Below are 24,309 nucleotides of genomic sequence, written 5' to 3' on the forward strand. Positions count from 1 at the left end.
GCAGACAGGCAGAGAGAGAGGGGTTATGGGCAATCAGGCAGGCGGGCAGGTGAGTGGTTAGGAGCCAGTGGTCCCAGATTGTGAGAGAGGTGTCTGACCACCGGTTTAGGCCCATAGGGATCGGGCCTAAACTGGGGTCAGACATCCCCCGAGGGGTCCCCGATTTGAGTGGGTGCAGGCTGGGCTAAGGGAATCCTCCCCCTCCCTGCTCTGTGCATGAATTTCATGCACTGGGCCTCTAGTAATCACAAAACAGCACACAAAATGTGAAGCTATAATAAGGGGGGAGGATTTAGACTGGCCTGGGAAAGTTTGGGAGGGCTTTCTTGAGTAGGTAATGACTAAGCTGAGATCCAGTGAGGGGAGGAGGAGAAGGAAGTATGTTCTGGGAGAGGGAGTGTGCAAAGTCCTGGAGTGGGAGGGAACAAGGTCTGCTCAGAGAACAAAGAGATGTCTGGAGTGGCTGGAGCAGAGAGAGTAAGTGAATGTTGGGGGAGGGGGTCATATTAAGGGGCCAGCAAAGACTCATGCTGGGTCAGGAATCCTCTTTATTCGGGAGCAATGAGAAGCCATTGGAGGGTTCAAATAATTAGTTCCTTTGGTAGTATGGTACCATGGTATCAAATAGTAACCTGCCTTGGAAGGGGGTTTGAAGAGGAGCAAGTACCAAGAGCAGAAGAATAATGTAGTAGCCTAAGGTGGTGGAGCTGATGGAGAGAAGCAGCAAATTCAAAGTACGAGAGAAATGACACAGCTTGGTGATGGACTGGATGGGGTGAGAGAATGTGATTTGATACCAGGATGGGGAAGAGATCATGTGGAGAGTATAGAGAAAGAAGAGCAAGCGAAGGCTGAACCCTGAGGCAGGTCAACATTTAGTGCCAGGAAGAAGAGATAAAGGGGTGGTGAACAGAGAGGAAAATAACAGAGGGGACATTTTGGAAATTTGCAGGAAAATAAAGGGTAGAATGAGTGGTCCTGAGGGGTTAATACCCCAGAGAGATCACAAAAGGTGAGATGACTGTTGGATGTAGGATCAGGCATGATGGTCACTGGGGACTTTAGAGAAAGCTGTTTCAGTGGAGAAGTGGGATCAGATTGGAAGCAAGCCAAGGGCTCAGATGGAAAGAGGCAGAACCTCAAGATGAGCCAAATGCACCTCTTGGCCTGGAGGATGCATCTTATTATTAGACTAGAGGATGCATTTTATTATAAGGTGGGACAACAGAGAGCAGGAAACTAAGTCTGGTGCACAAATTCATGAAGGGGTGGGTCCTTCAGGGTGGCCTGTGGGGATCAGGCCCCAGCTTGGGCCCCCAAGCTTGCAGCCCTGCAGCTCTGCCTGATACCGCACTGTGGCCTGGCATTACCTCCTCACCTGCTCCACCATCCTGCCTTCTGGGCAATCTATCAGGGCAGGGGCAGGGAGGGGGCCTCCACCTGGCTCCCTCAGTGCCTGGGAATTTAGTGGTGCCCCCCTACTGGTCACTGTCTGTGGGGCGATAAGTGGAGTAATCAGGGCCCCCACTTGCACCCACCTTGTCCTGGCGCTGCCTGCTCACCTATTCCACCATCCCACTCTTGTTTGGGGCCCATCGGGGCGGCAGCACCTTCACTGCCAGTGCCGCATTGCTGACACCCCCCTGGTGTCAGCGCATGTCATAGAGACATGGCCGAACTCCAAAGGGGACAATTTGCATATTAGGCTTTTATTATATAGGATAGCTCAAGGCTGGAGCCTGCATAGTGGTAAAGCGGCCAGATGCCAAACGAGGGATGTTCCTTCTTAGGACCTGAGCCCTCTCCAACTCTCCTCTAGTGGGCTGATGAATGAGTAGCTTGGGCCCTTGTGCTTCAACCCCAACTTCACCCATTTCACCACGGGTCTGCCTCTGCTGGGGATGCAACAAACCCAGAGAGGAGGGCAGAACTGGCAGACTCAGGAATCCCCAGCATCCCACCTCCAATCTGAGATGAGACAAGGTGGGACTGCAGAGAGCAGGAAACTAAGCCAGGAGACCAAGCAGAAGGCAGCAGAAAACACAGGCAACAGGAAGAGAAGAAAAAATATTTTTGAAAGAATATGAAATTATATGTTTAATATATGTTAATATACTATTTACTATTAGTCAATATATAAAATATATGTAATATATATTTTAAGCATCAAAATACTCATCGTGAGAAAAATAAAAACGCAAGTGGAATAAGTAATGCTCATTGCAGGTGTGCATTGTATTGTTTGGAATCACACATTGTATTGTTTGGAACCCAGTTCTTCCCAGGGTTTAGGGCTTCTGAGGGCTTGGTCCTCCCTCATGGGTTCCTGCCTGGAGCTGGGGGCTCGAACTGAAGCCCCTTTCAGGTCCCACCAGCTGGGCCTTCCTTTTCTGAAGCCCTCCCTTTGATTCATTTGCATCTCATTAGCGCCTAGCCGCCAGGAGACCTGGAACGAAGCTCCCTGCCCCCTCCGGGTGAAGAAGGGTGCTGGCGATGCGCTCCTCCCGCCCCCACATCCCACACCCCACACCCCAGCTCCTGCCCAGCACAGCTCCAACTGAGCGTTCCCATGGCAACCGGGTGAAGGCACAGGTCCTGACGCCTGTGGAGGAGCAGCGGGCTGCCTAGCTTCCCCGCCTCCCTCCTCCTCCCTTCTCTTCCCCCTCCCTTCCCCCCCGCCTCGTTTGGCCCTGCCGCCGGGCTGGATTGGTGATAGGCAGGGCCTCAATCTCCCTAGATGATGGGCGATAATTGGTTTATGGAAATAGCTGAGCAGAGACCGCAAGCTCCTCGCCAAGCCTTCTCTCTGCCACCTGTCCTTCCTCTCGGCAGAGATGGATCTGAGGGAGGAGAGGGGAGGGGAGGGCCTGGGATCTGGGCAGGTGGGGATGGGGCTTTTGAGACAAGCAAGTGTTTCACCTGTTGGTCTCCAGCCCACTGTCTATCCTTCTTTCACTCTATGGGGTGCAATAGTTGTTATAGTAACCTGGTGTTTGCTTCAATTGCTCTTTGGCCTCTAAATCTGTGCTCAGGCTTATGCTGGGTGCATTGTCAGAGAATGTTCCCTGTCCTGGGGAGCCCTAGTGTGGGGAACAGAGGAGCAGCACTTTTTTACATAAAGTGCATCTGACCAGTTTGATACTGCCTGGGCCTCCCTGAAGGGAGAGCTCAACTTTGGCAGCTGCCAGAGTTGAGGAGGCATCATGAGCAAGGCTTTGAAGGTGGGGTTTCAGAAGGTGTTGGGCAGGCACTCTCCAAAAGAAAATGTGCAGAAAAGCCAACAGACAGCACTGAATGATGCTGTTATGGGTGGAGAAGGGAGGGGAGGGGAGGTGTAGTGGAAGGTCCTGGTGGCTCCCAGTTTCTACAGAAGGGGCTAAGGAATGGCAAACATGGGGAGGGGAGCACTGCATAGTGCTTTATAATCAGGATTGAGCAGATGTCCAGTATCCACATGGAAGGTTGGCTGGATGGAGACTATGTAGCCCTTTGATGCCATTCTGAGAGAAGCGAGGTCCATGAGATTGGCAGCAGACGTGGCATGGCAGGCCTCGTTTGGATACCAAGCTATGAGAAGTGTGTACCCTGACTACAGCTAGCTGGAGGGGATATGGCAGTGCATTACAAGACAAGAACTAGAGAAGTCCCTGTAGTAGAAATGACCAGAGAGTAGTGGGGGCCAAGGAGGAGGATGGTAGGATGGGGCACCCAGAGTCTGGAAGAGGTAAGGCCCGGAACTTCTCCTTCCTTTGACCACCCTCACCCCTCACTGAGCATAGCCCAGGCCTCTGCATCCAGGGCCCTCCCCCTAAGGTCAGGTTGTGTCCAAGCCCAGCCCAGTGAATTGTGAAATCAAGGAGTGGCCTGCCCTTTCCTCCCTAGCCGTGGTGAGCAGCTTCCATGCAGCAGGAAGATGCCAGGCCTCACATTTGCAGAGCCACCAGCCCCTTGGCATTCCCTCTGGGTATCACAGCCCCAGCCCCAAACCTTTGGGTGCTCATATTCTAAATAACCATACTGGTTTCTGCTCCAGTGGACACCAGGCCCTGACCCACTTTCAGCAGCTACTTACACTACTACGTATGGCCACGGCACAGAGCCATCTTTGCAGGCAGGGAGGTTGGTGGCTCCATGGAGTGTGACTGTGATAATCTCCTTAGTAGAAGGAGACAGGTGGCTGATGACAGATTCCACAGTCTGGGAGGTGTTTGGGTAGTTCTCTGGGCCCTTGGTGACTTGTCGGGAGTCCTCCGGGCCTTTGGTGACCTGTGGGGAGTCCTCCGGGCCTTTGGTGACCTGTGGGGAGTCCTCCGGGCCTTTGGTGACCTGTGGGGAGTCCTCTGGGCCCTTGGTGACTTGTGGGGAGTCCTCCGGGCCTTTGGTGACCTGTGGGGAGTCCTCTGGGCCCTTGGTGACTTGTGGGGAGTCCTCTGGGCCTTTGGTGACTTGTGGGGAGTCCTCCGGGCCTTTGGTGACTTGTGGGGAGTCCTCCGGGCCTTTGGTGACCTGTGGGGAGTCCTCTGGGCCCTCGGCGACCTGTGGAGAGAGCCAGGGCTGAGTGGCCTCTTCTTACTGCCTCCTGGTAACTCTTGTCTTCTCATATCTCCTCTCTAGATAGCCGTTTCCCACTGTCACTCCCCTACCCAGCCTGGAACTAGGATTCCCAAAGGGGAAGTCATCTTTGACCCCATTTTCTCCTCACCTCTGCCCCATAGCCCACACCTCTCCCAGTTTCCCTGCTGTCTCTCTGCGGGTTCTAGGTCCATCATTTCTCTCAGAATGAGAGAGGCCACCTCCCTTTCAAGTCCAGTCCCACCTCTAAGCCCTTACTTTTGCAGGTACCCTGCCTGTAATTCCCAAATCCCTCCTGCTTTTGGGCTTCTAGCAGTTGACCTTCTGTCTCTCCTGTAACCCCACCCCAGTTCACCTCAGGTTACCCTGTGCACTGCACTTTACAGTTTACAAAGCTTATCCACGGAGCCACCCAATATCTTAATGAAGATGAATGATTTGTCTGTCCCAGATGTCTGGTCTATCTTCAACCCAGAGAACCCCATAGACCAGGAAGGAGGAGAGAGGTGCCTACCCACATGTGACCTCCTGGGCTGGTTGCCCCAAGCAAACTCATATGCAAGGGCTCAATAACTCAATAGTTTGTGAATTCATGGTCCAAAGGACCATGGTGATGAGAGCTGAGAGGAGACAAAAGCTACAGATTGGGGCAGTCAGGGAAGGCAGCTGGGAAGAAGAGGCCTTAGAGCAGTGGTTCTCAACCTTCCTAGTGCCGCGACCCTTTATCACAGCTCCTCATGTTGTGGTGACCCCAACCACAAAATTATTTTCGTTGCTACTTCATAACTGTAATTTTGCTATTGTTATGAATCGTAATGTAAATATCTGTGTTTTCTGACCCATAGGTTGAGAACCTCTAGCAGGGTTACCTAAGAGCATCGGAAGACACAGATATTTACATTATGATTCACAACAGTAGCAAAATTACAGTTATGAAGTAGCAAAGAAAATAATTTTGTGGTTGGGGTCACCACAACATGAGGAACTGTGATAAAGGGTCGCGGCATTAGGAAGGTTGAGAACCACTGCCTTAAAGTGTTGGGAGAACACGCATGGGTGAAGCAGGGAGGACAAGTGGGAAAGCAGGACAGATCTGAGGCAGCTGAGTGGAAGGGGGCGGAGCATTCTGAGGCCCAGGACAGGCTCAGAGTGTCTCTGGAGGCTTCAGGGAGTCAAGGGATGTGGCAGAGCCCAGCATTTATGGGTGAATAAACAAAAAAGCAATTAAGAATCAAGTAAAACATGGGGGGTGAAAGAATGTGGACATGGGGCTGCTGTGACTTGGGGTATCTGGGTCCTCTCTCTGCACTAAACCACGGACTCTCTCCCTGTGCCTGGAGATGACATTGACAGTTGACCCAGATTAAATTGGCAGGAAACCACCCCCACCCTTCTATCTTGCTTAATAATTGGCACCAGCTGATGTGAGGGGCCTTCTGTCTGGGAGAGAGGAGCAGTGGGCCTCTTCAGGTTGGAGATGGGGCGCTAGGGGGCCACTGGGAGCTGTCCCTATTATCTGGAAAACTCAGTTTATCAAAGCCTGCATTTCAGGGCAGCCTGGTAAAGTGAGGGAGTCCTCAGAAGGGGAAGGGTCTGTGGAGACCATTGAGAACAATGATCTATTACATAGAGAGGAGGCTGAGGGTCTGGTCCTGGGTGGCCTTTGTGCTGTAGCAGCCCCGGCAGGGTGGGTACTCTGGCTCTGTCCTGATAAGTGTCAGGAGAGCTGGGTTTAAATCCCAAATCAGTCATTTTCTGAGAGCCATTTTCTCCAACTGTACAATGAGGGCTTGAACCAGCCTGCCTGGAACCCGGCTTCCTATGTGATGGCCCAGGTTTCCCACACACTGTCTGCATTTTGAGCCTGGGGTCCTAGGCACTGTGGCTCCTGGTTTCTGGAAGCCTCTAGGCAGAGGGAACAGGAAGAACTATTATTGTATTCAGTTCTCACAACAGTGGTGTGGTGTGACCACAAATATGAGCCCTGAGTTACTCTAATCTGTCAGCATGTCCTGCCAGCCCTGCCTTCAAACCATGTCTAGAATCTGACCCCTTCTCACAGTTTGCACTTCCAGCACTGAGGTACAAAACAATGGATTTCTGTATGATTCTTAATAGCTTTCCTGTTTCCCTCTGCTTCTCTTCCAGCCTGCCGCACCTCACAGAGCATCCAGAATAAATCTTTACAGATTTCAAGCCCTACATCACTCCTCTGCTCAAATCTTGCAGCAGCCCCTCGTTTCACTCAGGGCCTCACAGTGCTGTAAGGACCTGGGGGCCAGTAGGGGAAACCGACCTCATCTCATCCCGAGGCCCTTGGCCATTCACTCAGGCCACTCTAGCCTCCTAGAGGTTTCTCAGATACACCAAGTTGACTCCTGCCTCACCGCCTTTTCCCTGGCTGTCCCCTCCCTGGCCTGCCCTTCCCTACATGCCCATATCTGTGGCTTGCTCCCTCACTTCCTGCAGCTCTGACTTATTATCCAAAAGCCTTCCTGGTACAGGCTGGATCCTGGCCTAACACAATGACTAATTAGGAGGTGAGAATCCCATCCCCAGCTCCAGAAGTGCCAGCCTACAAAGAGATTCCCCTTCTGACTGAGGCAACCCCCACCTCAGGACCCAGCAGGCCCTGTCACTGTCTGAAGGGTTGTTGAGTTACCTCTCCCCCTCCCCCCTATTCCTCTTCCAGGACAGGATAGGATGAGGGGGAGGGAGGTCAGCAGAAGAAACCCCTGCCCCGTGGAGGGGAAAGGGAAGGGAACAGGCACAGAGCCACCTCCCATCACAGTCTGAGATGCTGCCTTTCCAAGGTTCCACCCTCACTGCTACCCCATACCCCCCCCCCCCCCCCGACTCTACCCCTTCCCCAGCAGGTTTGCTGTTTGGTGGTGTAGAAGCAATATACCATCTTAAAGGTCCAGAGACCTAATAGTAAGTATCCAGTTCTGCCCCCAGATCTCTACACGACCTATCTGAGCCTTAATTTTCCCACCTGGTCAATGGGTAAATCTGGAATGGCTTGTAATGCAGTCTTCCCAGCAATTAGCCTAAGGTTCCTGCAATGAGGTCAGGAGAGTCAACTAATCTCTCTCCCATCCCCAGATTCCTAGGAGCAGCCTAGGATGTGGCCCCAATACCCTTGTTGCTGTAGGGATAAAGGGCCTGTCAAAAGCTCCCTATGGCCCCAGAAATGAGGGCCCAGCTGAATGGCAGTTGCCTAAGAGCTCTCACTGACTACCTGGCAAACCCCAGAGCCCAGCCAGGCATTTTGCAGATCAGACCATAAGTAGTGCCTCCTCCTTGTCCTCTCCATCCTCTGCCTCGACTGTGCCCCACCTTGGGAAGTAAAGCTTACAGGGGTTTGGGAGAGGACAGCTGTGCCTCAATCTGGGCATGAGGCCAACTACCAGGTGGTGCCTAGAGCTGAGGCCTGCAGGCACATGCCCACTGGGCAGGCTGAGCCCAGGACCAGGGAGGCCACGAGGGGTGGCTGTGGGCCAACCTTTCTGCCTTCCCTGCTTCAGGACTGATGTCCTCTCTCTACTCCCACCCTCCCGGGCCTACATTGGAGAAGTTATCAGGGAAAAGAAAACGCTTGAGCTGAGTTACATGTCAGGGAGCCAAGTAAACCAAAGTGATAGTGAAATTTCCATGGGGGCAGAACTGGATACCAGGGAGCCAAGGTGATGATGAAATTTCCCTCAGTCTCAGGTCCCATAGATCCAACATGGGGATGAGATGAATGAACCCTGGGGAGAGAGTTCACTTTCCTGAATATACTTCCTGTAGGCTGATGGCAGAGCTGGGCACTTATTATCAGCTTACTCTCCATTGGTTAACCCTCCAGCACTGCTGGAGTGCAGATAGGTCAGCATACAAAGCAGCCCTCTCGGCTCCTCTACCATGGCCTGGCTCACAGCTAACTCAGAAGGTTCTAGTTCTAATACCTTACCCTCCAGACTGTCGGCCTTGCCCTCAATAAGCCAGGATTAGCCTGCAAATGTCCCACGGGACCCTGGGCTGCCCATTTTGGGATGTACATGCTGTGCGGAGAAGACTAGGATGGGAGTAGGAAGACTGTACCAACAGAAGAAATTAATGGCTGGTTGTTTCAGCTTCCAGGGCTGGGTCTTAAATTGGCCCAGGTGGGGAGACAAATCCTTCTTCCTCCAGATCCTGCCCTCTGCTACCCTTCTGCCCCAGCAATCTGGGCTGCAGGAAGCTCAGGTCCACCTCCAGAAGGGCTCTCCATCTGAAAGCCAGGGGCCAGAGGAGAAACCGCTGGACTGGGAGACATGAGATCTGGCTGTCCCTGTTCAGTAATTTGGACAAGTCATTGGACTCCAGGGGCCTCAGTTTCCCCAGTCGTATCACAAGGGCTTTGAGTTAAAAATTGTTCTTCATGTTCCTTCTAGTTTCAGCTTCTAAACGTGCCTGGGAGTCATAGTGGCCACAAAGGCTCTTTCATAGCTGAGGAAGCAGGCACTGGGACTTGAGACAGAAAGCTCTTGCACTTGCACTAAGGCGCACAGTGAGCTCGCGGGCAGAGCCGGAAATGGGAACAGGGTCTGGCTGCCTCCACTCTCTGCTGTCCCTGCTCTGAGCTCAAGCTTTTTTTTGGATGTAACCTGCTTTCTCTGGGCCACAATGTATCCATACACCCTCAGGCTCATAACCCGAGTAGGCAGTACTCATTTGAACTAGCAAGAAGTTGTAGTGTTTGATGGTGAAGCTTTTTAAAAGATGACACAAAAGTCAGAAATAAAGAGAAGGATTGATAGATTCAGTAATTAATGTATGGATATCCCTAATACAAAAGAACTCTGAAATCCATAAGCTTCTCCACAATAAAGAGGCATGAGTGGAGGATTCACAAAAAAAAAAAATATGAATATGTAATACTATATATACATTATGAACATTCTTACAGGGGATTCTGTTTCCTAAAGCTATGAGTCAAATAAATCCAGCTCCTCCTCAGGGCACTCTTTTTCCCACCAATATGTCCAGAGTCTCCCCTTCCTCCCCCATTCAGCTCAAGTGGTCAGGTGGCAATGAGCTTCAGGAACCAGTTGGCAGCTCAGGGCCCCCAGGTCAGGCTGTCCCTGTTCAGCAATTTGGACAAGTCATTGGACTCCAGGGGCCTCAGTTTCCCCAGTTGTATCACAAGGGCTTTGAGTTAAAAATTGTTCTTCATGTTCCTTCTAGTTTCAGCTTCTAAACGTGCCTGGGAGTCATAGTGGCCACAAAGGTGCCTGGTGCCCAGTGAGTGACTTACCAGGAGGCTTAAAGAGAGAGGGTGTGATCAAAGAGAGGAGCCAGCTGTGGGGAAGGGCACCAGGAACCACAGACACCAAAGTCAAGGGTAATCTATCTATCTATCTATCTGAGCCTAATATGCAATTGTCCCTGCAAATTGTCCCTGCAGGAGTTTGACTGGGAGACCCATTGCTTGCTATGACATGTGCTGACTACTGGGTGTGTGTGTGTGTGGGTGTGTGTGTGTGGGAGGGTGCAGAACAAAGGAAGGCCATGATAGGCTCTGATTGCTGGCCAGGTCTAGGGATCCTACCCATGCATGAATTTTGTGCACCAGGCCTCTAGTAGATTATAAACCACATTGGGGCATGGGCACTCCTAGCTATTTGGTTAATTTGACCTAAGAGTGTAACTGCAAAGAGGATGTTTCCAAGTTAGCAAATACCTGTGCCTTGGTGTTAGTTCTTTCTGTCATCCCTGTTGGTAAGTGACACACAGTCAAGGGCATGGGCTCAACCTTGCCAGTTAGCAGAAGGTAGGGGAGCCCTGACATGGAACTATTTGCCTTTCTTTGCACTGAGATTCTATTCCAGGCAGGGTTGTGCTGCTCTCTCACAGCTATTTATTATATTAAGCACCTACTACCGTGTTTCCCCGAAAATAAGACATCCTCCGAAAATAAGACCTACTTACAGGTTTCCTTCCGAGTGAAATATAAAGCATCCCCTGAAAATAAGGCCCCTCTAGGCTAAACATGAAAGATTTGGTCCACTGATTCTGAAAGAAATGGAGTCACAAGAAATTCACCAGAAAATTCAGGAATTGGATTGTTATGATGATGTTCCAGAAGATGATGACATGATTGTCATTGAATAAATGAGTAAATTCTTGATACTGTAGGATTCGCAGTTTGTGTTGACAACTACCGTACTACTGTACCGTATACAGGTAATAAATTTCTTTTATTTTCACTTAACAATAAATGTGTACCTTATTCTTCTTCATGGAAAAATAAGACATCCCCTGAAAATAAGACCTAGCGCATCTTTGAGAGCAAAAATTAATATAAGACATTGTCTTATTTTGGGGGAAACAGGGTATATGTCAGGCACTATTCTGAGAACTGGGAATACAGCAGTGACAGAAAAATTCCTTCTTTCCAGGCATTGGAGTCCCTGTGACCTGGGCAGGGGCTGGGCCAGGGCTGGGAGGATGTGGTAGTGGAGCATGGACACTGCAGGGATAGCAGCTTGGGAAACCCTTGGGAGATCTTGGAGGGTGATGATGAGCCACCTCCTTGGGCTCCCTGGGCCTCTGTGACCCCAGCAACGAAAAGGCAGAAACTCCTTTTCAGGTTGTGGAGGGTGAGACAGCCAATTCAAGCTACATTTCACTCTGGGTCATGGGGAGACAGGCAGAAGTCATCAGGTAAGTGTAGTAGGGCTTGATAACATCGAGCATGCCACCATTCAGATCCCACCTGGCCCGAGTATAGGACACCTAACTGGAAGGAGCTGCCGAGATCGCCTCAGTCCCCATTTCACAGCTATGAAGTCTGAGACAGAGAAGGAAAGTATCTGTTATGATTTAGGGAAAAACACACAAGGGACGTGGAAGAAAAGATGAATTCATGTGGTACATAGCCCATGTCCCCAGGCCTCACCTTTTTTTTTTCCTGGCCCATCCTCTTGGGGGCAGCAGTGTTTGGCTTTGTTTAACAATCTCAGAAACCAGGACCTGGTGTTGGTCGGGGATCAGGCATCAATACTGTCTGGGCACCTTAGAGTCTTTTGAGTGGTGAACAGTATAGAGCATTAGTGTGGCCTTAGGGGTGCTATATCCTGGTCCTGAGACCTCAGTGGGGAAAGAGGGAGTCGGGTGGGGGTGGGGGAAGTGCAGGAGAATGGAGCTTCCTCAGCAACCAGACATACTGTGAGTGAAGATGCCGTGGGGAGTCTGGAGCTGGCCAGGGGTCAACAGCTGGGTAACTGGCTCCTGGCACCCCCAGGAAGATAAAGCCAGGGTGTCCCTATGTCTGCTCAGATCTGGGAAAAGCAGAAAGCCTTTCCACACAGCTGGGTCACCTGGGCAACGCTGTGTGATGTCATAGGGCAAGGCAGAAGTCACACCAAAGTCCAGGTACAGTGGTGGAATCAAGAGCCCTTTTCCCTATTCCTGGAGCTGTGTCCTGCCTGCTCTCTAGAATCCAGTATTCATCCTTCCTGGTCTGGATACCCAAGCAGACCATCAGTCAATATTCACCAACCATCCTGAGTGCCCAGGCCCTGCTGGTCACACTGCAGGAGAGGAGGAAAAGCTGCTTCCAAGGAACTTGCAACTTGGTTGGTAAAACAGCTATTTCTTTTAAGAAATCTGCAACCATCCTGTATCTTTGGGTATCCATAGCTTTTCACTTGTTTACTAGTAATAATAAAAAACACAACGTTCAAGAGAATGGTTTCCACTTGGAGTGTGGGTAGGAAGGTAGGGGAAAGAATTGGGGATAAGTAGACCTGTTATTGTAATGTCTCTTAGATTGGGTGGTCAGTTAATGAATATTCATTATATTATTGAAAATCCTATATAATAAAAGGCTAATATGCAAATATACTGAATGGCCAAACAACCAAACAACTGGTTTCTATGATGTGTGCTGACCACCAGAGAGCTTGAGCAGAACATGGTGGGCATCGGCCATGGCCAGATGGTGGAGCAAGTGAGTAGGGGTGCCAAACCAAGGTGGGGCACCAGTTGCTGCCACTGGGGCAAGCCTGTGGTGGTTACTGAAAATTCTTTGCTCCCACGTGCCCAGCACCCGCACCTGCTGCCAGGCCTGGCCCCAATTGCTCGGTGCCATCAGTAGGTACAAGTTCACCCCTAAGGGATTCTCCACCTCCCCCTACTCCTGTGGGGCAATCAGGGCAGCATCGCACTGCGCTGTCAGTGGGAGTGGTGGTGGCAGGAGTAGGGCTGCTGACAGATAGGGGAGGGGGGAAGGGGAGCATGGCAGGAGGGTCTGGGCAGGGGCACAGAGGATGAATCGAGACCCACCCCTGTGCCCACTACAACCTCGTGGCCCACAGTTCCTTTCAAGGTGTACAAATTCGTGCCCTAGGCCCTTAGTAAATTATAAAGAGGACCATGAATGGGTCAGCAGTGGATCTAGGATATGGACCAAGGTTTATGACCAATCCACAAGCCAGGTATGGTTCTAAGTGCTTTTCTGTGTGGTGCTATGGCAGAATGAAGATAACTGGCCCTTGGCCTGGAGTGGGTTGGGTCGGTTCCATGGGGGTGAGGTCTGAACTGCACCTCAAAAGATGATCCAGAATCCTAGGCTAGCAATAGTGAGATCTGAGTGTACTGGGTAAGGTTGAGAGGTATCTGGGAGACCCCTCTTGCCTGCCTCATTCTTCTGTCAGCTGTTTTACACTCATGTTGAACATTCTTCCTATCTTCTTTGGTTGGGGGACCAAGAGTAGGCCCACCCTGGCAGCCAGAGGGAGAAGGCCTCCAGTTTTCAGCTCCACCCCTCGACTCCAGCAAGAGAGGCAGGGAGGAAGTGGTTCTTCCCAATTTAGAGATAGAAAAACTGAGGCCTCACCTTTGTTAGAACAGAAGGACCTCCTGAAGTCACCCAGACATTTGGTTTTGGAAGCTGGGAGGCCCACTCCCAGTTTTCCTCCCTCTCAGGCCTGCCAAGGATGATGCCCCTGGCTCCTGGGCAACACTGTCACAATCCAGCCAAGATTATCCTAAAGGCCTTCCTGGTACAGTTGCTTAGAGTGCCCCCTTCCTTTCAGTGCTGAAGGCTGCAGCAGCAAGTTGGGACCAGTGCTGCCCAGTGCCTGCAGGAGCCATTCGTGCCCAGCTCAGGGCCAGTGTGGCAGGGCTGGGAGAGGCCAGCAGGGCACTTAGGGAGCATACTTTAAGAAGGCACTGGCTCTCAGGGCTATGCTACCACACCTTAAATTCTGTTCCCTAGCCATTTTTCCTGCCTCACTGTGACTCCTGCCATGCCCTACAGCTCTCCCAGAGCCTAAGCAGCCTCCCCAAAGCCAACCTTGGGTTCTGAGCTCTCACCCAGCAGCCCTACCTAGCATCTGAGCTTTATGCTACTGCAGCCCCCAGCTTTGCCTTCCTGCCTAAGAAGATAATGCAGGGAGCTGGTTCCAGGCTGTCTGGCTCCAGAGTATAGTACTGTGAACACTGCACACTCAACAGTCACTGGAAGCAGGCCTTCCTACCGCCTCACTAGCTGGCTGCCCAGCTTTCTGAACAATAGACCCCTCCCTAGGACACTCACTCCTGTGCTACAATAACCTTCCCCCAGCATTGCTTCCTCCTCACCAGTGAGAGGGCTGGCAGTCTGGGGGCTGAGTGTGGCTTTCCCACTGAACAATACTGTGAACCCAGCTACTCCACCTGCCTCATTCTCGTTCCCAGGAGTGGAGCTCCGCCTTCCCCAAACAAGGAAAATGAGTCTGTTCCCCAAAAGTCCAGAGAATACTTCTGCTTCCCTGCCCAGGGACTAGCCCCAAGCTTAGATGACTGAGGGAGATTCCTGTGTTGAGGGGAAGCAGAGAATGATTGGTCTGGCAGCTAATAGGTAACCCTCTCCCTCCCCCAACCCCCTCCCTCAGGAGAAAGCACTTGGAGCTCTATCATTTGGTGGGGCCAGGGGTTAAATACAGCCATTATGCAGCCCACAGCTGAGGGGAGTGGGGCAAGCTGCCTGGATCTGAGGCTGGCTCTTGGGAAGGAGGGGTCCTGCTTCCACTCTGGCTTTGCACTGGGCTGGGTTGGGCACACTGTGGGGCTTGGCTTCTGGGGAGGCAGCCCTTTGGCCTAACTGCATGAAGCAAGTTACAGGGCAATGTGTCTCCCAGACCCCACAAACTCCCTCCCCTCAGTCCTGTCCCATGCCCTGTAACAATGACACTGCTCCTCCCATTATCCCTCCCTCCCCCACTCTTAGGCACACACACACACACACACACACACACACACACACACACATAGACACACAAAACCTTTCTCATCACTTTCTCTCCATTTCTTTTGGGCAGCTGAATTGGGAAAGGGGAGGGATGAATGAGGTAGGAAACAGTGTGATTTTGTGCAAATGGCAGTTCACAGCTGTGTGATCTTGGTTCAAAATACTAACCCTCTCTGAGCTTTGGTTCCCTTTTACAATGGGAAAATTAGCGCTGCTCTGAGGATTGAATGAGAAAAGGTAGGTGTAAAGCACTTAGCACTGATATTCAGTTCAGTTATCCAAAAATGCTTGCTTTGTCCTGCTAAGCAACCTTGGACTTGGCAGGTTCTCCTCAACAGAAATGGGCCAAAATGCAAACATCTGCAGGGTCAGTCTGTACATCTCCACCCAGCTCAAACCACACCAGATATGCCAGTTCCTCTCTCCCTCTTCCCCAGACCCACTCTGTTCAGGTTTCCAGGCTCATTCCCACAGCCACACCTTTCTCACCATGACTGTCTTCTTTCCGTCCTAAACCCAATTTGTCCTTAGGATCTAGCTCAAGACATTTCATCCAGAAGACTTCCCGACCCCCTTTATCTCCTGCACTGATCAATCCTCTTCCATGGTGGCACCAGCCTGTGTCTATGCCACTGAGCTCATTCCGAATGAATACCAAGCCTGAGGCAGGGGGTGGAATCTGGCCAGGTCTTTGCCCCCTCCTGATTTTTTGACAGCTGTCTGAGGCAGTTGTCTTGGGGAGGTCTCTATGCTCCCAATGCCATATTCCCTTAGCCCCAGTGGTGTATACAGCAGGTGATCACTTGTGAGCTAAAGGATGGCAGACTCCAGGAAAGTCCCCAAATTGGATGACCGCAGCGAGTGCACAGCCTGCTTGGCCATGACCTTCAGAGCTGTTTTGACCTCACATCAGCTATGAGGCTCCACCTGGAAGTTTCTAGAGAGATCAGGGGAGCTGGCTTGCCTTGTGCTTCAATTATGGTTCTCACTGCCTCCCCCCCCCCCCCCCCCACCAATTCATACCCTATTCCTTAAGGCTAGTCTGAGTTTGAGCTGGAGGCACTGTTGACAGAGCTCTCTTGGGGCTGTGAGGGGCACTCTAAGCCCCTATCATTGTGTTTCTGCTCCCCTCGCTCCCGTCCTGAGTCCACACCAAACAGCAGCCAAGGACTGCCTGTCTGCGTCCCCTGAGTGAGTTCAAATTGGAAAGCAGTGAGTGTGGCTGCAAGTTACAGCTGTCATCTCTCCTCTCACTTGGGGACACTTGTGGCCATCCTTCCTCCTCATGCCTATCCAGGCCTAGGGGTGGTGAAGGTTCCTCTCACTAGCCCCCAGGGTACTGCACTCTTCTTCTTGTTTTACCTAAACCTCACCCGTCAGCTTTGTTAAAGTGTCCCTTGATTAAACTCCCTTCAAATGACCAAATTTAAATGCCTCTTTCTTTCTACCAGGCTTCTGACCGATACACCTGCTGCATGAGCCACTCTTTGTGGGCTAAGATGTCACTTGATGTCCTGGTAGATCATAATCATCATTGCTACCACACCTTCACACCTAACTAGCTCTCAGTGACCATTTACCTTGTGCCAACCTCTGCACCTGAAATTTTATGTGTGGTCTCATTTAATTCTCACATTCATTCTCCCCAGGAGTTATAGTTGTTTCTCCCTTATGAAGAAGAAGGAACAGATATTCTGAGCAATGAAGGGTCTTGCCTAAGCTTTGAAGCAGCAGAGTTGGGATTTGAATCTAGGTCTGCTGGCTCCATCACCACCACCACCTGTCTTTTTCTTTAATTCCAGGGGAAGGAGGGCGACATGGAAAGTTTAAGTGCAGAGATTAAAACCCTGACCTTGTGAATGAGGCTCTGTGATAGTACAGCCCGCTAGTGTCAATGGAGAGGGAAGTGGAGTCCCTGGAGGCAGCTGGCACTATGGGCTGGGCTAGGCCCCTTTAAACCAGGGCAGAAGCCACTCTATTCTGCACAGATGCGTGTTGAGTAGTTTAGTGTGGCCATTGTGCCCTGAGGCTATGACTGAGTATCCAGAATGGGAGCTTGCTTCCAGTTGCACTAAGCCCCTTGGATGCAGGCTGTCTGAAGGCTGACACGGCAAGGAGGTGAGGTCTTGCAGGCGCTTGATGGTGGGGGACTGCCCCTCTGACCTTACTTTGGTCCCTTATTGTGCAGAGGTAATCTGATCAGGTCCTGGACTATATGCATTTACCTTTATGTTTTGTCATTTGTACTTAATAGTTCTGACCTTATGCCTGCACCTAGTTCTTGTGGGTCCCTGGGAATAACCATTCTGGCACAGCACCACCATGTTGGGTAGCAAAAAATGCATGACCTCTTGAAATCTACCAGGCCAGGCTTTAACCCTGGCTCTGCCAGGCTTCTCAGAGTGTATCTGGGCAAGTCCCTTGACTCCTTGGGCCTCAATTTCTCATCTGCAAAGCAGCAGGGATAATCCTACCTGGCAGAGACATGGGGATTGGGTGAGAGAATAGGTACCTGGCATGTGGCAGGCAGTTCTCCACCTTTATGCCAGTATGGAGCCCCTATGGCCAAGCCTTGCTATGGGAGACTTGGGGTGACTATTAATGGACACATTCTTCTTGTTGTTGGCTAACAGCATGGCCATTTATTTACTCATCAGGCACATTCATGTTGGAAGAGTTCTCTCAGCATTAGGTAACCAGAGCTCTTGTTTGCAGCAGCCCAGGTTCCATTGTCATCTCAGGAATCACTTTGCTAAAGATACAACCTGACTTCTGGAAGTTTTTCTTTTGCAAAATTGATAACATTAACAAGGAACTGGCTAAAGGGGTAAGTAATGAAAGCCACCTGCTCTTTCCTCCATAGGGAACAGTGGTGGCGGTAGAAGCAGCACTCTTCCAAGGTGGAGTGGGGAGGGCCAATCAGGGCAGAGAGGTCTGGGTGGACAGTAGGCTCAACCAGTTCCCTCATCTCCACTATTCCAAACCACAAACCTGACCATGTCACTCCTCAGCCTCAGTGAACACTCTGATAGCCCCTCCCCCCTCCTGCTTTCAGGAGAGCCTGCAGGCCTCATGATCTGCTCACACAGTCCCTGCAAGCCTTTTCACAGTCAATCCCTGCCTTACACCCACCCTCCAGCCATGCTCCATGCCTGTGGTCCTTTGGATGGCTCTGGTCTCTCTGGCCTCTGGCCTTCACATATGTTCCATCTGCCTGGACTGTCCTCTGCCAGGCTGATTAATCTATAGTGCTTCTTCAAGACACAACTGGAACAATTGACAAATCTCCCCTGAAACCTTCTCCCACTGCCCCACCCCACCCAGGGGCATCAGGTTCAGCCCCTGGGTTTCCCCTAACCCTGGCTCATGACCAATCACTGACTTTTTTGGAAGAGAAAAGTTTGTCTCTTCCTGGGAGGGCGGTTGACTGTCACAGTCTTTGCCACATGGGGGCTCATTGAGTGAGTGAGGTATGACACTCACTTCAGATGCCTTTTTCCTTGCTAGCTCCCCAGATGTCCCACTTCAGCCTGGAACAGTGATGCCTGCTCCCCAAAAACCTTCCCTCCTCCAGAGTCCATCTCCCCACTTCTAAAGCATCACTAGTTGGTGTGTGCACTACCCGATAGCAGCTACCAAAGATCAAGTGCTTGTTATGTTCCAGGTACTACTGTATGCATTTTACATGTTAACTCAGTTCACAATCACATATGAAGTAGGTACTATTACTATTGTAGTCCCCATTTTACAAATGAGAAAAGAAAGGCACAACCAGGACAGAGGAGTCAAGCTTTGGACCCAGGCCATCCGGCTGCAGAGCCTGCCTTTGTAATCTTAGCCCTCTCCTTTACTGAGGGCTCTTGTGGCGAGTTCTGGGGTAGGGGAGACAGCCCAGAGTACCCCACCCCCCAGACAGGGTCTCAGGGCTGCCTGTGCAGCTGGAAGGAGCCAGCAGGTCCCAGGAGCTCCAGTTACAGGAAACTGCTCATTCAGGCTAGATTCCCAACCCCTCCCTCAGACTCCTTGCTCAGCTAAACCCCTTGCCCACACTGCCTGTCCTTGTCTCTATCAGAGAGAGAGAGAGAGAGAGCAGAGCCCCTGGCCCTAATCTTATTTGAGGCCATGAAATCACATTTGCAGTATATTAATGCAATGCTGAGCTGGCCTGGTCTTGACTGTCTCCTGGAGGAGAGGAGCCGGGAAAGCAATCTCTTGGGAAGGCGGCTCCCAGAACACCTGCTGACAAAAAGCAATTATGCTTTAAGAGGAAGATTAAAATAATATCCACCCCTCCCTCCATGCCCACCCTGAGGACCTCAGCTCTCCTGGGGCCCCCTCCCTGATCTGTGATTCAAGAGCCAGGCTTCCTGCTGGGGTGAGGGTTGGGGGCAGGCTCAGCCTTCTCTCTCCCAGGTAGGCCTCATGGCTGACCCCTCAGCTGTCCCCATACTCCTCACTGCCCTTTACCTCCTCTGAGTACCACACTCTCTCAAGCCTCTGGGCCTTTGCCTAAGCTGTTACTACGTCTGCCTAGAATGCAGGCTTCCAAACCTTGTCTATCTGACAAGTTGCTATCCATCTGCATAATGACCATAGTGAAATATAGTGGCAACCATACTTTGGTAAAAACTGCTGTTTGAATTTTAACCCTGCTAAGTGTGGCTGTTGCATCTGATAAAAACACTGGGTACTTACCTCAGCTTCCAGGTGAAGACCTGGAGGCTAATGCAATTTTCCCTTGCCTGAGACCAGGACCACAGAAGATTAATTCCCACTGACTCAGTAACTTCAGGGATAGAAACTGTAGATAACCTTTAGAGACTAACCAATGAGCTCTGCTTCTGTGCTATCACAAGATAGGGCCACATTCCAATGTCCAGCAGGATGTGACTGGGAACCAACCCTGCGGGCTGTCCCCAGTCTTTAGGATTTAGTCTTTAGGATTTAGAATTTAGGACAAAGGAAAATTCCTGTGCTTTGAACCTTTAAAAGGGACTGCCTACCCCTGAAACGGTGCAGTCATTTGGAGTCCACCTGCGTGTGGCGCTCTTGTGGCTGTCCTGGCCAGTTCAATAAATCCTTGCCAGCTTTTTTAATTAATTAATCAGCCTCCGGTGGTCTTATTTTGAACCCAGGGTTCGACCCCACAACACATAGCTAATGTTTTGTGAGCATTAGTATATTCTTTAAATGTACTACACTTTCAATTCAATGATCCTATCAGGGCAGTCTTGTCACCACCCCCATTTTATAGATAAAGAAAGGAGGCACAGGGAGGTTAAACTCCAGATCTAGGAGGCGGCAGAGCAGGAGTGTCATCCTTTCACCCAGGGCAGACCCAGTTGCTTCCCCTCCTACATCCAATGACTGCAATGGTCTCACTGAGCTCTCTGTTTTCCTGAGAACTCAGAGAGGCCAGGCCTGGCAAAGTTTGGGCTTAGCAAATGCTTCTTGTGAAGAAATAGATACACCCCCTTGCAGGGCTAAGTATGGGTGTGGATGTGTATCCACCTCCCTCCTCCAGGCCGGTTGTATTCTGAAAGTCAGGGGTCCTGAACTAAGTGTAAGGTTTGAGGGGCAGGAAACTGACCACCAAGATATTTTAAAGTAAAGTTTATTCCCCAGTAATGAGCGGGACTCATTATGGAGGTAGAGAAATCAGAATTGAAGGAGTTGGGGAGGGGGGATGGACCCAGCAGGCTGCCACCTGGTCATGGAGGATCAGCAGCATGGCTGGTCTGGGGGTCTTTTTAAGGGGAGGAACAGGAGAGGGTTGGACCCAGGGCAGAACAAGAAGGGGTGGGCTCCAGGACACTTTGGCACTCGCTGATTGGTGGCTCAATGTATTGGGGATGTCCCTGCGACAGGTGCCAGCAATGTCACAACTCCGCCCACCAGTTGGGAGGAGGGAGAACCTTATACTAGGGTCAATATAGCATGTTCTTTAATTCTCACAACCATGCTACAGAATAGGGATCTTTATCCTTATCTTCTAGAGGAGTAAACAGAGAGTCAGAGAAGTGAAGTGACTTGCTCAAGAACACCTGGTATGGCCCTAGCCAGTTTGGCTCAGTGGATAGAGTGTCAGCCTGTGGACCAGAGGGTCCCAGGATCGATTCTGGTCAAGGGTACACACCTGGGTTGTGGGCTCGGTCCAACATGCAGGAGGCAGCCAATCAGTGATTCCCTCTCATCATTGATGTTTCTCTCTCTCCCACTCTCTGAAGTCAATAAAATTAAAACATTTTAAAAAAGAAATAAAATGAGGTTTCTTTAAAACAACAACAACAACAACAACAACAAAGAAACACCTGGTATGAGCCAGAGCAGGGACCCGAATCCATGTTTATTCATGGAACTTTCTTGGCTGTAACTGACTCTAACTCCTCAGTATGGGCAAGGGCTTAACTCTGGGATTATTTATGCAACTTTTTTTTCTCTCAGTGTCATCAGCCAACACTAGTGGGCCGCTGGGGCTGACTGGGGACTCTGAGCCATTGACTCTGACCTGTTTCCTCAGTCCTGTTTCCAAACCCCAGGACAATGAGCACTCGTTGTTAGGGCTGGCTTAACATTGTCTTGGCTGGACTTGGTGTGATATGGGGCCACAAGGCAGAAATCTGTTTCCCACAATCCTGTCTCATTGCCTAGAAAGCCCATTAAAACATGAACCTCTCTGGGAAAGACTGCTATGAGCGATTATACCTGTGCTCACTACCTATCGGAGAAAAACAAAATATATGATGGAGACCTCAATTCCAGCCTGGCTATGCGATTGACTCAAGGGAAAGCTGTTCAACTCCTCTAAGGGCTTATTTCCTACTTCAGAAAATGGACATCATCCAGGCTTCCCTAACCACCCACCTCCCAAGAGCCATATGATGCTCCAATGGGCTCTGCAGGATCTCCCTTGCCAGGTTGGCTCAGAGCAGTCTGGGAAATAGGGGATGGTAGAGGGCTCAGAGCTATGGAGCTGCCACCTGCTCTCCATTCCTTTGGCATCCCCTGCAACTCTCCATCCCACAGACAATCTCTCTACCTGTCATTCTTTCTCCCTGATGCTGTCCCCTCACACATTTCCCAATTCTTGCTTCCATACCATTGTCCACCTGAAACCTCTTTCCTGAAACCCTACCTCTTTCCTGCAACCCTACTGATTCTTTGAGGCAGAAATCAGATGTCCCCCTGACCAATGTGAGGTGGGTTTTAATGAACTACCATATTTTTCGGACCATAAGACGCACTTTTTTCCCCCAGAAGTGGGGGGGAAAAGTTCCTGCGTCTTATGGTCCAAATATAGCCTACACATATACTTAAAAAAAAAAGTTTTTTTACTTGCCCGGCTCTGTGTGGTCTCTGTGTGCTTGCCCGGCTCTAAAATGGTTCTAAATGCTGCTGTTTACTTTACAGGGTTGATTACATGTGTTTATAACTGTGATGTTGGGTTTTAATGTACATAAAATATTTTAGGACACTATTTGTTTCAGAACCTTTTTTTCTTCATTTCCCTTCTCTAAAAACTGGTGCGTCTTATGGTCCGGAGCGTCTTATGGTCCGAAAAATACTGTAAGTCTCTTGCTTAGCTGAGCCTCTCAACCTTTTTGTCAGTAGACACTCTATGCCCATTGTACAGATAGGAACTTGAGGCCCAGGGAGGTAAGTGGTTTGCTCCAAGTCATACAGCTTGCATGCAACTGTGAAATGGTGCCCTAAACCAGGGTCTTTTGAACTGTTTTTTTTTTTTTCTTTTTTTTTCTATAGCCAACTGAGTCTTTGATGACCACCCAGCCTATTATGCCTCCCCAGCCCTCATAGTCAGCTTGGAAAGTAATTGTCTTCCAACTCCTCCTACGTCCTCTCCCAGCCCAGCCTGGCAGCCCTGTAAATGCTGGGAGATACAGCTACCTAGTTTAGTGCTGAGGAAGTGGATGGATGGATGGATGGATGGATAGATGGATGGATGGATGGATGACCACCCTGAGCTGATGGAGGCCAGGTCATGGGACCCCAGGACAGGATGTCTGATCCAGATGGAGGGATACCCCCCACTTATCCTCCCTCTGTCCTGAACCAGGCACTCTGCAGAACCAGTCCAGGATCCAGGATTGGGTGTTTGAGCCGACTTCTAACAGGCTAACCCCTCATCAGGGCCAGGGAAGGTGACTGGGCACTGTCAGCCTTTCTTCCCTGCTGCCTATCCCATCTACTCTTAGAGTTTTTTTAAAGATCAATGATTAAAGATAGACTTTGCTTGCGTTTTAATTTCACCTCATATATCACACATGCCAAGTCCCCAACGTCTCTTCTAGTGGAAGCTGCACTTGGTTTATATAGAAATGAAGCCAAGAGGCCAGGATGGCCCTAATGAGTGGGGACCTGTTTGTGGGAGGGTGTGTGCCCCATGTGAATCCATCAGCGAGTCTATCTTTGTGATGTGCAGGGTGTGGTAGGTATAACAACACGAATGCATCCTGTGTGCCTGTGCATTTGTGTTCTGGAGTGTCTGTTGGGATACATTTGCCTTCCAGGGTTATAAGTGAGGAAGAAAAGAGGGAGATGACTAAAAGGCCATGAAAACCGGACCTTTCCCCTCCTTTCACTCCCTTGGAGTCCATCAGGTGCTCTTTGGTGCTGGGCCTGGCTGGCTAGGAGGACGGCAGATATAGGCATCCCCTTCCTCCCCATCTCCCTACCACACACATCACACATTCACACTCAGGGCCTCTGGGAATCCTGAGTAGGGTGGGAAAGCAGCCCAGGAGGAGCAGCAGGGCCATCTGTGTGCTCAGTTATAACAATCTGCTAACAGAGCCTCATCCAGGCGGGCCAGTCTTCCCTCCTCCTTCCCCCCCTTTGCCTCCCACCCCCAACACCAGAGACAATGGGGCCTTGGGAGGCCAGCTATGCAATAAGGACCAATGTATTTTCTAGATGCAAAAACTGAAGCCCAGATCCATCTCCTTTGCCCAGTGTAGACATCTCAACTGATTACCAGAGTGGCAAGCATTACTAAACATTTCCTGAAGGGCAAGGCTACTCCAAACAGCTCCTCTCACCCTCCTGGCATAGAGGACACAGGGTGCCACCCCACCCCCTACAGTGGGAAATGGAAGCTGAGGGACGTTACCTAGCCTGCACAAGATCACACAGCTACTAAGTGCCAGAGACTGATCTGAACCCAGACCCATCCGACTTACATGCACCGCCTCTCCTTGTACGCTGGCTAGACCCCAAAGCTCTCCTATTTCCCACCAGCAGAGCTCCAGGCACGGACCCTGAAATGACTCCCAAGGCATAAATGTAGATGACTTGTAAATCAGGCAGGCTTGGGCAAGGACAGAAATAGGGGGACAGCCTCCACCCCCACTTACATATATTCATGTCTTATCCATTATGCCTAGGGACTCGGTCTGAGGTCTCCTTCAGAGGCCCCAGGGGGCAGAACGTCTTTCAGTGCCTCCAAGGAGGAAGAGGGG

At 50.7% G+C, this 24,309-nt stretch overlaps 1 protein-coding gene across 1 annotated transcript in view; it reads right to left on the reverse strand.

Moving 5' to 3' along the window:
• CCDC33 (coiled-coil domain containing 33) overlaps positions 1-11,518 on the reverse strand; it is a 98,716-nt gene extending 87,198 nt beyond the window's left edge. Inside the window, exons 1-2 of the mRNA XM_036455850.2 lie at positions 11,498-11,518; positions 4,073-4,266 (exon numbers count right to left, since the gene is read on the reverse strand). Coding sequence (XP_036311743.1) covers positions 4,073-4,266; positions 11,498-11,518 — 215 coding nt within the window. The remainder of the gene's footprint in view (positions 1-4,072; positions 4,267-11,497) is intronic.
• Positions 11,519-24,309: the final 12,791 nt, after the last annotated feature.

This window comes from Pipistrellus kuhlii, unplaced genomic scaffold (genome assembly GCF_014108245.1).
Source record: "Pipistrellus kuhlii isolate mPipKuh1 unplaced genomic scaffold, mPipKuh1.p scaffold_m20_p_1, whole genome shotgun sequence".
Classification (NCBI taxonomy): domain Eukaryota; kingdom Metazoa; phylum Chordata; class Mammalia; order Chiroptera; family Vespertilionidae; genus Pipistrellus; species Pipistrellus kuhlii.